The 14,930-nt window shown below is 37.2% G+C and overlaps 1 protein-coding gene across 1 annotated transcript in view; it reads right to left on the bottom strand.

The window, feature by feature from the left end:
- TRIO (trio Rho guanine nucleotide exchange factor) overlaps window positions 1-14,930 on the bottom strand; it is a gene marked incomplete at its 5' end in the record, with an annotated part of 134,475 nt that overhangs the window by 66,011 nt on the left and 53,534 nt on the right. Inside the window, 6 exons of the mRNA XM_009866530.1 lie at window positions 3,919-4,018; window positions 4,625-4,767; window positions 6,846-6,947; window positions 10,240-10,430; window positions 12,426-12,537; window positions 14,684-14,776. Of these exons, the coding sequence (XP_009864832.1) occupies window positions 3,919-4,018; window positions 4,625-4,767; window positions 6,846-6,947; window positions 10,240-10,430; window positions 12,426-12,537; window positions 14,684-14,776 (741 nt within the window). The remainder of the gene's footprint in view (window positions 1-3,918; window positions 4,019-4,624; window positions 4,768-6,845; window positions 6,948-10,239; window positions 10,431-12,425; window positions 12,538-14,683; window positions 14,777-14,930) is intronic.

Raw genomic sequence — 14,930 nt, 5'->3', positions numbered from 1 at the left:
TGAGAAGGGTGCAATAAGAGCACTCATTTGGAAAACCTAGATACTCTGATGGAATAAAAATCTCTCACTCAAAGAATTTTAGATTTTATTCTGGACTCCATGATACCTTCCAGTACTTTAGGATGGGTGTGCTAGGGATGTATTTAGCATGTCTTGCAATACGAAAATACAGCCCATAATATTAAAAATAGGCTGGAAAGGGATCTTAAGTTACCTAGCCCACCTCTTTCTCTTTTTCTAGAGTGTGATCAACTACATCTATGTGAATCACAATTAAGATTTATCTAAACTAATCACAAAGATCTCCAGTTAAGGAGATTCTCTAGCCTTCACAATTACTCTGCTCCAGGGCTTCATGTTTTCATGCCCATAAAAAAAAAAATTGTTGCAATCTTTTATTAGGGATCAGTTTTTTGATCTCATACCATCCACTGAAAAAGTGGGTAAAAAGACTGTTCTGTAACTCTGTGTAGTAGCTTTTCACACACCTGAAGACCTGAAGTTCTTCCTCCTGCCTTTCTTCTTCAGACTCACTAGTCCAAACTCTTTATCTTGCCTTGTAAGTTACGTTTGGTAGAAATCTAATCAGTCTTTTTTTTTCTTTCTTTGTTTTCCCTGGAACTTTTCCAATGGACTACTAATTTGCTAAAATTCCGTACTCAAAGCTGGATGGGGTATCTAATAGAGGCCTTACAAGTACTGAGTAAAGAATAAGGACTTTGTGTCCTGCAGTGCAGCATCCTACTGCTACGAGCCAATATAGGGCTGCTTCCCACCCATCCCCAATAACTGCACCACATTTAAAATAATAAACAGCTTGTGAGCCTCTATAGCTTCTAGATCATCTTCTCAAGAATGGCTCAATACTCTCATTGTTTCCATTAGGAGTTAACTATTTCCACCTATTCACATTAGCTCAAATGTTCCTATTAAATTACATGGTATTGGTATTTTGCCAATTAATTTCTCTCATTTGCCAAGACAATTCTGAATTGTAATTCAGCTTTCAATATAGTTTTCAAATGACACGGAGCTGGGCAGGATGTCAGCTTTATAAGCATACAGACCACTGCATCATCCCGGTCATTACTGAAAAGCATCATGAAACAGCAGAACGAATAATCACAAGTTACAACTCTAGCCCAAAAAGCCATGGTGGAGAAATAAAAAAGCTAATCATGGAGTTATTCTCCATTGCTAAGGCATATCTAATTATGTCAGAAAACAAGACCCAAAGGAAAATATCTCATCTGGACAATACTCAACCACTTAAGACTAAAGATTTTTAGCTCTTTGAAAGTGTACCTCTGAGTAGGTGAGAAACAATATTGAATTTTGAATAAAGGATTTTGTTCCTGGTATTCTCTCTGTATAACAGCTTAGCACTTTTAACCAAAACATTTATTTTAAAAGAATCAACTGCCTGAACATGTAATTGGAGAAAATAAAAGAATGGTTTTACTTGGCTGTTGATTAGGATGACATGTTTGGTATTTGTTGTCTTTTCTCAATCACAACAGTGGATATATGTCAACAGGAAAATGTTCAGCAACAGCATAATAAGTCATACAGTACTAAACATTTTTACCACTTGATTAACAGCATTTTCATCTACTGGATATTTTAAACATTTTTCAGTTTGGAATCCCAGCTCAGTTTGGGACATGCTCCAGATCTGACCAAGGAGTTCCACTGCTCCCTCTGACTAACCATATCAACACCACCTAAAATGCCTAAAACTGTTTTACTCCATCTCTGTACATACTTTAAGTTTCTAGGCTGAGAAAACAAAGTCAATTTTAAGCCTCAAATGGACTGCGGCTAATGAATTTTTGACATACAAAGTGAGAGATTCAACTTCAGATTTAACAAAAGTGTTAAGATATCCTATAGACTTTTCTGGCCTTCTGACTGTTACTGTTCCTTAATAATTTTTATTTTGTATTTTTAAATGGATTAAAAATTTTCTCTTCTTAACATATTTAATAAACCAAAATATATAATAGAAACATTAAACAAAGTTACTCTGCTAATTCACACACTTTCAAGTGTTCAAACAGTAAATTCCTTCGACATGCAATATGTAGCCCAAGTAACTTGCAGGGAGTCTCCCAGTTTTCAGTTTGTCTTCCTTGCCAAAGAAAGTGTAATAAAGATTTTATATACTAACATGAGAACTCAAAAATATTTAAAACCCAACACTGCGCTCACTAACCAAATTTAAAACTTGTCAGGAAAAATAATTAGAAGCATTCTCCATTCCTCCTTCCTTCCATTCCTCCTCCTTTCTGAACAGGTTGTTTTGTAAGACTCCTCCTCACGTCAGACAATCCTGAGGGCATTTCACTTTGCCAACTTCCTTAGCAATTCTCACATGATCCTTGAAATATTACTGTGAAGGGCAACAGGAGACGATCCATGTTACTCTCCAGTAAACAGTAACATCAGAAACAACTGAGGAAGGGCCATGGTTGTGCATAGCAGGGATGGATTGTGCCGCCTCCAGTTTAACGGAACCGTAATCCAGCCAGGCTGCGTGCACAGCTTGATGTCTCGGCCAACAATCAGGGAAATCAGAGAGAGCATGTCTTGCTGTTGAGTGTGATAAATTACCTGATCTCTTAAAATGCAAAAAATACCCCTTCAAACCCTGGTTTGCTAGTATATGTGGTGTAATTTTTGTAAATCACTAAATAGCTAAGTAAGAATGCAAAGAATAAAATATCAAAACAAGAGTCATTGAAAGACATCTTTTTTTGCTCTAACCAACCATTTTTCTCACAGACATCCTGAGAAGAAACCATGACCAAAACAAGACCAGCTTCATTAAAAATGCACAAGGTTAAAAAAACTAGGCTATTTTTGACAAATACAAGAGCAACTGCAAGAAGCACCTTACACTTCCTTCTTCTGCCTTCCTCTTCTCTACAGGAAGAAATCAAACCATAAAGTGACATGCAAAAATAAAGAAAACTAATTCTTTTTCAGATGATGATGCAAATGGTCAAAATATTCCTCTGAGAACCTATTCACTTAGCTGCCCTGTAATATACTGGTTATTTACCTGTGTAATTGAATGGCTCATCAGAACTGTTTTAACCTGTGAGGTAATACATCAGAAATCCCTAATCACATTTTCAAGGAATTTGTTAAGTTGCTTCTACATTTTCATTAATTCTTCTGTTTGACAGACTTCTATCCATCCCTACCTCACTCCATGTCTTAACACTTCTCACTTGCCAGAAATTTTTCAATTCCAAAGTAACATGCACACGTTTCACAACATTCTTTACTCTTCAGATGCCTATCTTTTCTCCACCCATGAGAAATTCTGTCCATGTTATCCTCATGGGATAACCCAGCTAGAATCTATAGGCAGAGATGAAGGAAAACAAACACTAGCAACTACTATCATATGATAGTGTTGTGGGTTACTCATCTTTAATATGATGATTTCCATCAGGTCTCATGCAGAAAGTGAGCACTCCAACTCTCTAACCCATGAGCACTGGATAGTATTTTTCCTTTCACAAAGGGGAGCATGCGGCAGCCACGAACCTCAAGCAGATGGTATGCTTTCAGAAAGGCTGAGACTAACATCAAGCAAAATTCTGTGCACGAGTATCAAATTTTATGGAAAATAAAACTTGCTTTGGGTCATATCTTTGAACAAACCGCAGAAGAGTGGAGACCAAAATGGTTTCCGTTTGGAACAAGCATAATTCCTTCATGACCTATTAGATTTAAACAATCACCCATGGCATAAAGATATTTTCTCTATTGCATACAGCTATTTTTAAGAGACTGAATATTTTAACGCCTCCCCTCTGAAGGTACTAAGGACTAATCTTGGGCACTAACTCACACTAAGGGATGAACCAACAGCTCTCAGAACAGAGCAACACCTGGAAAACTTACCTTATCGCTGTCTAGTGTGTTCTGTGAGGTTCGTGAGGCAATTGAAATAGTATCAGGTTGGCTGCTACCATCTCCCTGACTGTCCAGGTCCTCGCCGTCTCTGTAAATAATTCAGTTTTCATTACTATATTAGCACTGTGTTTGTAACATATTAGCTCCCTACTTGCAACTCTAAAGGGGCACCTAGACAGCATGCCAACGGATACCAGCCAGACTAACTGATGCAAAAATGAAATATGCAGCACTTAATACTTTGTTCTATGCTTTAAGAGAAGAGATTTGTTTGCTCCAGGTCTACATAATACAGAATTGAGGCAGCAAGTAACCAGCCAGAATTATGGCAAGAAACTTGCATGGCCACTTAGCCACAGTGAGCAAGCAGAGCACTCAGTCTCTCATTTTAAACTCCACGAAAGGAGAGCAAAGACCTGAATAACACATGCAGAACTGTAAAAATCTAAAATGTACAGCTATCCTGTACGGCAGTTTGAAATCCCTTCTGTAGTGGCTGAATGCACACAAGTCAGGAACTTCTCAGAGCAGAAATCTTCACAAATACTGCATTGCAGGAAACTGGGAATTAATTATAAGAGAAAGCTGGCCAAAATTACTCTTGCTTTTGTCCAACTCACCGAAAGTCAACACCACAGAGGAGAAAGTGCTGTTGTGTACTTAGAGATCTCTGATTATTTTAAATACTACTTACCTTCTTCCTTTCTGTTTTGTTGTTGGCGCGGTTTTGGGGATGTGGATCGGCTCTTTCAATGCTCCTTTCAGATGAATGGTCCTTTCTTGTATCACTTCCCGGATGTGTTTGATCCAGTCCTGTTTATTCTCTATACTGGATGCCTTTGATATGCAAAAGAAACAAAACCCCCACAATGGACCATTATAGTTGAGAAAATCCACACATACAGACAGCTATTAAACACAACGGGGAAAGCATAAAGAACCACTTTTGTGAATAATTTTGAAAACTGGAATAGACAAGGAAATTCGAGCTAGTTGTCTTTGTTTTGAATCACCAACATCACTTCTCAACTTTATTAATATTGTTCATTTAAAAACCATTTTATTTTAAATTCAGATACTCTTACACAACTAGAAGGCTAAAGCCCCGTATGCATACCATGCAAGACACAGTGGACTGACTTAAAGAATTCCAGTGATAACACTTGGAACATCAGTGTTTTAAACCCATGCTACATTTTAGGTCAATTCTAACTTTATATAATAATCTACTAACACTGAAAGAAAAATTAACTTATATTGCAATACATACACTTCCGTAATATATTTCATGTATTACTCTTCCCACTTTTGAAGTATAGCTAGAAGCAGAAAGCTGTTTTGGGGATCGTGTTTTAATAACTGCCTGCAACATATCATCTGTATTTTTGACACATGCTGGAAAAGACTTGATATTCAGCTGCCCAACCTGCAATCTGATTGGTTAATCACATTTAACCCTGCACCTGAAATGCTATTAAATATAAACATTATTCCAGTTCTAAAAATATTATTATATAGAGCTTCCTACCTCTCTTAATTGCTGAAATAATTTGTTTTGAATATATTATAAATATTTAATATACTATAAATATTTAATAACCAGGGATTCTAAAAGGATGGACAAAGTTGCAGGAACAGATGAACAGTTAGGAAGATAACCTTTGTTTTCTGTTACTTACAAACACACACATTTAGTAAAAGTCAAATGCAAAGTTTTGTTAAATCTATTATTTAGGCTTTCTTGTAATTTACTTATAATACTAATGAACTAAGAAAGTGCTAGTTTCCAACCTTCAAAACCGAACAGATAATAATTTAGAAAAAGCCCAGTAAAATTGTTGAAAAGCTTAATCTACCATACAAATTATGTAAATATCCTATGCTCTAAGTAAAGAAAAGAACAGGAACACGTTAAAGTGATCTGTGTACAGACCCCTTAACAAAACCCCTTATACTGCTTTACCCTGGGAGGATCATTTCAGGCTGCAAAACATGGTGTGAAGTTAATGGGAGTATTAAGACTGAATAAATTGTATTACTCAATGACACTACATTTCATTTCCCTGCACTCGCTGACTAGCGTCAGAAAACTCATGAGAGCTCTACTTAGCCTGTAATTCACTATGAAAAATATACAAATTTGAGTGGAAGCATGTAAATTTGAGTTGCTATTTTTAAGTGGCATTATTGAATAATCACTAAAAATACATATAAAAACATAACCAAATTTCTTAGTAGGTGCATTAACCTGTAAATGGGAAGATGAACTTCTTTCAGCTCAACACAGCTAAGAGATGCAAAACAAACATTTCAAAGCTGACACAGTCCTCAGCATATGACAAAATTATGCATTAGGTGTTTGTGGTATCACAAAAAAAGTTCTTCAGTTGAAACAGTAGGTTCCAGGTTACATACCAGGTGTCACAGGAAAAATGGACTTAGGCATTCTCCTAGAGGCAAGGAGCATTACTGACATCCATAACTTCCCCAGAAACAAAATTTATAGGCAACTATCTTCAGAAGAAACTTGTAACCCACAGAAAATATGGGTCATGAAAAACAGCATCACCAAGCAGCAATGACTTGTGTGTGAAATGTAATTGTGATGCCATTATTTGTCTGGGGTTTATCAGTTACTCTGCCAGCTTGTGGCCGTAGAAGTCCATGGGATCAAAACTTCCTACTCTGATTTGTGAGAGCAAGTTTGTTTAATCCTTCAGCAGACCACACAGGCTCCCCTCTGCTGCCAAGCCATGTGAGTTAAATACATACCACATCCTTTACACAGAAAGGAAAACTATCTGTCAGTGGTTGTCCCTCTCAATGCAGGAAAAGTCATCACTTGTGCCTTTCCAACAAGTATGAATAACTGCAAGACTTAGTGTAGACCATACAAGCACACCTGCTAAAATTACCTTAAGAACAATTTTGTTGTCTGAAGTTGGTGTCCTTCCAACCCACAGAGCAAACTTGCAGGGATCTCCTTCTACATGTTCTGTGACACCCAGTTCAGAAGTCTGGAATTAAAAACAAACTGTTAGGATGACATGGCATTTTCTTCTCAGAAGCCACAGAGGGCTGCTCATATTCCAAATAACTCAGTTCTGCTATTTCAAGAGATTTTTAGAAGCTTAAGGCTAACTCATACACTAGAGAGAATCCTTTTTTTCTGGTGGTAGTGGTGGGCTTTCTTCAAAAAAGGGAAGAACTACAAGCTAAACAGTTTTTCCTGTAAAGTAACAATAAACAATAGCATTTATAATCTGAATACCAAATTGTTTATTTTACATTTTTGACTTGACAATAAAAGCCTTATAATTTTTAAAAAAGGTCCTTGGTAAAAAATAAGTGTTGGCTTCTCTCTCCTTGTCTATTTCCATCAGGGAACATTCTCAACTTAGTGATTTTTGTTTTCTCTCAGATAAGATATGCTTAAGGACTCTCTTGATACTTTCTAAAACTCTGATCTCTTTTCTGCCAAAGGACCCTCCCTACTGTGCTTCCTTCCATCTGAAACAGATGAAATAATTCAGAAATGCAGTTTCCCTGGAGAATTTTGTGGGACAACTACATTAACAATCAGTCTTGGGGAATGTTCTAACGTCAGACCTTAATAGCTAATTATCATTCAAAATGTTTTCACTTTCCAGCTGGAACAACATCTCAATCATGTGAATTGGCTTCCAGTTAAACAATTCATACAGGCTCTGCTCCAAAAAAATTACAAACTAAAGAGATATAGCTCAAACTACAAGAACCTTCACTCCAAAAGACAGCTGCTAAGCATTCTTACATTATTAGAAGCTGTATTTTTACATTATATACATCATCACTAGCACATACACAGTTCATTACAAGAGGCATTGGATACACAGTACCTGAGTAAAGGTAATTCTTTTTTTTGGTCTCACTCACTTGGATGCCAACTTTCTTTGCTGTTTGGTTTTAGGTTATTTTGTTGATGGTGGTTTTTGTTTTTTCCTAAGAAACACCCAACCAAACATTCAGCCTCCCACCTCTGTTGTCTCTTTTTGGTAAAAGAGACTGTTCTTCACTGAAATACTCAAAAGCCTGTGATGTGTTTTAAGCTTAACTCACCAACAACTCCTATGTGTGTTGAAAAGTTTCTAAAATATTTGATCTAGCATTATGTAATTCAAGGAAAATATATCCTATCACATATAAAGTCTGAACAGCCGAGACATGATAATTTTAAACTTTGTTAATTTCTTAAACTTAGTATTTAGAAGCCTCAGTATGCTTGTGAATATTATTAAATTTACAAGGGACAATGCAGTAGAGGTGGGCACAGTGGGGACTAGGAAAAGCAGACACACGCTGTTCATTGTCCCTTTCAGTACTGGCAGTTATCAGGTGAAACTAGTGGGAGGGAGTCAGGTTCAAAAGCCAACCCAGGGCCACTGGCCTGGGCCCAACACGCTGTCGAGCAACCCAGCTCTTTTTCAAAGGACACTGCAAATGCTCAAAGCCTGCAGGAGGTCCAAGGACAAGCTCAAGGAAGAGAAATGCACTGCAGGTTGCTGAAGCATCGAAACCACATTCAAGTGAAGAAGCCCCTGAACTGCCAGTTCCTGGTGACCAGGAGGGTATTCTGAGCACATGACACCTGCCTGACTTGTCCCCTCACAGCTTTCCTTAGGAATCTCCTTTTGGACATTTCGTCTCTTGCCAAAGGAGTTCATTAACACATTCTTCCACTAATGCAAGCCAGGTCTTGAATATCCTGTAGTGGGGAAACAGCAATGGTCATTGTGCCCAAAGTAACGAGAAATAGCTCACTTTTCTAAAATCACCTTCCACAGGCAGGAGACAGGACAATGTGCAAAAAAGATGATTAGCTCAAATCGACATGTGTGCTTTCAGCATCTGTATGAATACCTTTTCCAAAGATCAGACTATAAGAATTGCCATTAATAATAAGCTGCGCTACAGGATATTTTCCCAAATAGAATATGCAGACAAAAAGAATGGTTGCATTTTAAAAAATGAGGCACAATGAGAGTCTTCAAGATTTCCAGAGGCTTCTCTAGGATCCAAGGCTATTCCTAAATTCCCTTCAGAGGAACAGACATAACAAGCTTATGGGACTGATTTTTCAGCTCTGTCTCCCTTTCCACGTGATGCCTTTGCAGCTGATGTTGCCCATCCAGTACACCAGAAAGTTTTTGTATTTCAAGTTCTTGAGAGCACCAAAGAAATGGGTGATCAACAAAGCAGGTGCTGCTGTGTTACCTGCTAGCAAACTTCTATCAGGAAGAAGGGCAAGTGTTAGAAACAAAGTCACAGAATATGCAAAGGAAGATATGGAAAAAAAAAAAAGTTTTTTTGAACCAACCTGCTTTACCAGTTTGGACACAAAGGTGGGAAGGGAGAAAAAGAAGAAAAGAAACTGAAGCATGGAGAAAAGGCACAGTGCTTATACCATCTAGACTTGGTCATATATTCCAACAGGATCAATAGAAAAATAATGTATTTTAGACTGTGATTCTGAGAAGTAATTTCAAGTACTTGTTCTAAATGGTCTGGTAGAAAAGCTAATCTTGCCTCTGCCAGATGCAGAGCAAGCCATGGGAGACTGTCTTCTCACTTGACTACCTAAATTTACAGAGTGTGACTACTGCTCTTATCCAAGTCATCCAACGAGAGAGGAAGTTAAGGACATAAAATTTCAGGGTCATATTTTGTAAAGCATACATGCTACTGATGATGAAAGCAAGAGTAGATTTTTCTAATTATTCTTGTTTGTAAGTAGGAAGAAAAACATTTCCATCTTTACATCTTTTCAGTAGACCGTAAGAGCTACCATTCTCTCTACAAATATTTATATTATTGTAAGAATACTAGTCTCTACTGTAGACATTTGGAATGAACTTTTCCATAACAAGGATCAGCATGTGTAGAATATCCATCAAAATGAATCCTTGACATGAACATTACTACAACAGCAGTAGTAATCAAGCAGGAAACTTGTCAACTCCTTCCATCCTTCTGCTTTATACAAATAAGCCTTAAAGAACCAGTAATGACACACACAATTAAGACAAAATCAGTCCAGTCCAACTTGATTTTCCTTTGTCCTGACACACCAAGATTGACACGTAGCCTTCAGTAGTTGCTTTCAGCCAACTCTTTCTCCTCAAAAGCATGACAAAGCAGCAAGCTTACACGATTCACTCTACACATTCCAAGGGTGTTCTTTCAGTGCACTGTAATAGTTGTTCTTTAGGCACATTTGAATTTAATCTAGACAGTTTTCTAAGTATGATCACATGGTTCTTCCATACTTACAAACAGTTTACTCTTGTAAATGTACTTGCTCCTTCCACTGGAGTCCTTTACTTCTTTACTGAAAACCAAGGACATCTCAAAAAGGAAAAGGTGCCTCTCTCTTCCCTTTCGAATTAGAGTTTTTGGGTCCCACACTTGGAAGGATTCTTGAAGGATGAGCTCTCCCTGAGATTCTATATTTTCATCAAAGCCTAAAAAATCCAGGAAGAAGAAAGGTTCACCATAAAAAGTTGATAATATGAGGAAATTAAAAAGCACACTTTATGAAGTTATATGACTTGTGGATTTTTTTCTCTGAAACAGAGCTTGTAGAAGATACTAAATACTAAAAACAAGACTTGATTTCAACATTGCAATATACCAAATGTAACTGTAGCTAAAGTCTATGTCTAAATTAAGAGATCCAACTGTTAAGAAGTTTATCAACTATTCTGGCAGTATTTCACCAACAAATCACAGATCCGTCTATGTCAGCTTCTGGTAACCTCTTCCATTATGAACACAATTTTTCTTACAAGCTTTTTGCCACCATAGAAAGCAATCAACTTGCAAGGACACAGAGAGAACGTCAGGTTGCTCTGGCATGGGTAACCTCCCAAATGCCACCCTTCTGGTGGTACACCTTGCCTACCATTTATGCAACGAGCCCACAAATATGCTTCCATGAGGGATGAAAAGAGATGTGAGCTTGGAGTTGTGAGCAGCCTGCCATTGAGTCACTCCAGCACTGATTCACAATAAAGAAACTGCAGCTGGATTGCTTATCTTGAGATAGAAAGATTGAGAGTATCAACAATTTTACTTCCATAGTAGTGGTACAGTGTTCTCTCAGTTTAATGCACAGCTTTAGAGTTGCAGGACAACAGAAATCCATCTACCATAGTCTTCTGAGCAGTACAAAACTGCATTTTAAATAGATCCTGCTTGCCAGTGTTCTCTGAACAGCAGAGCACCATCCTTGTTGAGAAAACAACAGTTCTCACTGTTCTAAACAGGGCAATGGTATGGAGAGCATCAGAGACAAGTTGCACCAGGATGTTAATTCAAAATACTCCAGAGATATAAAGAGGAAATGTGCTCACTTACTAGATTTGTCTAACATGGGATGACTCAGCAATACATGCATGACTTGTTATAAAACCAACTTATGTAAAAGATTAGGATATTCTCCAGAGTCACATTCCCGGTGTTAAAAGATTATTACAAAAACTGGTCAGCATTTATACTAACATCACTTCCTGAACAAAGCATTTGGAACTGATTCTGCAAGCTGACCAAATCAGGGAAGAGAAGTGATTTTTGAGCACAAGATTGAGAATCTCATGTCAAACTAAGGTGAGTTTTATAGTAATTGTAAATTACATAACAAGCTCCATTTTACTGCTAGAAGGTAGAGAGGAGGAAAAGGAATATTGACTAAAAGCACTTAAAAGTCTGTATTCAGTAACTTCAAGGTAAGGCAATTCTGCAAAAAAATTAAAAGAAAAACACTTTTATTACTAATTGTATGATGGCACCATCATACATGATAATGTGCCAATTACAAAACAGATTTTGGCAGAAAGTTGTTATAAGCACATAGAAGTAATTACATCCAACCTCCGCTGTCTGCCATGAACATGATTATGTTGTTCTGGCTAAGGCTCAGGCTAAATTGGCTTACACTAACATTTTACTGGCAGAAGCTACGTTTCATTTCAACCAGAAGTTTGTTATGGAACAGGCAGCAAACAGATGTGAAAACGACAAACTCCTTGGAGACAATTATTTGACATGTAAAATCAGCAAAACCACATCTAATACACTTATGTGCCTTATATCAAGAAGCCAAGGATACTGGTTGGAATATGAAGCCAGAACTATCGTATCTGACCATTCACCTACCACATTTTAGGTCAGTAGTGGAAAACTTTGTCAGCTTACCTATTTTTCAAATCTATTTGAAGTGGCAAAGCTATAGATCAAGACGAAAGAATATTAAAAAAAAATAACAAAACTGTACCAGTTTTCTGTCACAATTCATTTTTCTAAATAAGTCTGGATTTCATATACCTCCAAGTAAAAGGGAATGTAAACCACAAATGTATTCACACTCTTCAGATCTTCTTGCCATTACAGTAATACAGAAAGTAATTAAAGTTCATTTACAGCAAATGAATGACTTGGAAAGCCTGTCTGATTCCTACCTTCCAGCATGCTGAGGTGCATGGCATCATTGGCTCGCTTTGGCACACTAAGCATCACCTCTAGGCCATCCTTAATCTCACCTTTACCTTCTTCACAGCATGTGAGCAGCTCCTGCAAAAGGTGAGCAGACATGTTATCACGTATTTCTACACTGATACAAAAGACAACCAAGCAGTACTTCTAACTAGCAAAGAACCATCTTTTGGCATGCAAAGACTTTCGGGACTTCTTACTCTGCCAATGACATGACAGTACACTTGGTATTTATCATGATCTGTTCTTCAAGGACCAGCCGAAGCCTCCAGTTAACCACCTCTAATTTAAACAAGATCATCTGCTTAGTAAGAAATCTTCAATGGTTATATAAAGAATAAAACTTTTTCTGATAAGCGCAGATGCAGCGTTACATCAAGGTCCAGAATGACACAGCTCCCAAGTCAAGAGGATGGTGGAAAACAGGACTGAACAAAAGGACACCCCCTCCCCAGGCTGGTCTTTGCTCCACTGCACCAAAGACCTGCCCTGTACTACTGCTGATAAGAGGATTTACATTGTTTCATTTTAAGTATTCATTAATTATTCTGTGTTCAGGCAGTTAAAAGCATCCTACAGACAAAACTTTTGAATATAAACAAGTATTAAGTAATGGACAGAAGTAAGAGAATGGAATATGCTGAAACATTCTAGCGGAATTCAGGGCGATGCAGTTCCGTGCCCAATTCATCATCCCTCTTTAACATAACAGTGCTCGAGCTCATATTCAAATTTCCTCACATCCTTCCAGCGTTCAAACAGTATCAAGATAAAATGCAGCTTGCATAACCAAAAGGGCATATTATGTTCCTACTATTATTCAAAAGACCCACTTAATTTATTCCTTCAGGTTAAATTCCCTTTTCCTTTTTACAGAGAAAGTCAGGTGATTCCTTCTATTATCACCATTACGCTGTTTTTATTTAATTGCCAAGATCATCATCACGGCAAAACTGACACCATCACATTTAAATCTTGTGTGAGAACTCCACAGGAAAGTGAGTGCAGCTAAATAATAACCTCCATGAGGCACAGAAGATGAGCAGCTTCAACACCACTCGGAAAAAGAAGTAGCACTACTAAAACCATAAAAAGTTTCAGCTATCATTCCAGTTTTGGGCTCTCCATCCTTTCATGTTTTATGCTTCTCTTCTTACAGGGGAAAAAAAAAAAACCAAAAAGAAACACAAGGCGAAAAATCAGCATTTTAATATGCAGCAAAGTCATCTGGCTCTGCAAACACTGGTAAAGCCAATCTAATCCATCACTTCAGTAATGGAGCAGGTAAGGCGCATTTAGTGTCTTTTTAAAGAAAAAAAAACTATTGGAAATAATACCCCAAAATTTCTGAAACAGCACAACCTAGAGTATTTCTGTGAGTTTTAGCTTAATCAAGTTGCACCTTTTTGCAAGGGGAGAATAGACAGTATGTTTCACTTAAAAATGCCAGACTTGTTTCCATCCAACTTGACCTGAAATAGCCTGAGATGTTTTTCACAAATTTTAAAAACAATCATCCATGGCAGTTCTCAAGCGAAAAGGTGAGATATAGCTCAGTTACAGCACTTTTGTAGGCAAGTACTACAAAACCAGCAATGCCACCACACAGAGAATCAGCTCTAGAACACTGCTGCTCAGTCATCAAGACATCTGCCCACTGCAAGAAAACTACAGGCTTCCAAAAAATTTATTTATTTTAACAACTATTATTTTATTCAACATTTCCAGGCAATGTAAAAACTGTGTAGGTACTCAGTGTGTGTATATACATACATATAAATATTTTTAGGTTTTATAAATATCTTATATTTTATCTATATATAAAATAAATAAATACGTGACAATTTATATATTTTACAGTACTTTATACCATAAATATATTTTATGGCCTGCCAAAATTTGTTTCAGAAATATTTACAAAAACCTGCCTGTCTATAGAGCCATTAACTACTTTTTCACTCTGGAAATGCAAATTACATATTCTAAGTAAACATTAGTAGAGAGGTAACTCTTTTGACTTTGAGGAATCTGGACAAAAAGTTGCTTATTTATACCTTCTTTCATTTTCAGTGTTCTCCCAAAAAATAACCACAGCAATATTTGAGGCTGCCCAGGATGCTGTAGTCTCAGAGCGCAGAATAAATCATCCCTGCTGTATTCAGCAAGAGCTTTGCCTTCTTAAGAACAGCAGAATCAGATGAAAAAACTTTGAATTAATACTGACCTTTAAAAGAAGCTGGTATTTTGTTATCCTTTGGACAGGTTTGATAAGGTAAGAGGAGATAGAGTTGGCCAGCCCATGTCTTTGTTGTATCTCCTACATGAAAAAAGCAAACATTTGAGGACTGTGAGCACCAACGTTCAGATATAGACTTTGATGGCTATAGAATAATACACATGACCTACAAGCTCTATTTTATCAAGGAGAAGTAAAAAAAAAAGACATGATGACAAGATATTCAAGCCACAGC

The sequence above is a fragment of the Apaloderma vittatum genome, unplaced genomic scaffold (genome assembly GCF_000703405.1).
Source record: "Apaloderma vittatum isolate BGI_N311 unplaced genomic scaffold, ASM70340v1 scaffold2153, whole genome shotgun sequence".
NCBI lineage: Eukaryota > Metazoa > Chordata > Aves > Trogoniformes > Trogonidae > Apaloderma > Apaloderma vittatum.
The sequence above is the reverse complement of the archived record's forward strand: the minus strand, read 5'-3'. Positions and strand labels throughout refer to the sequence as shown.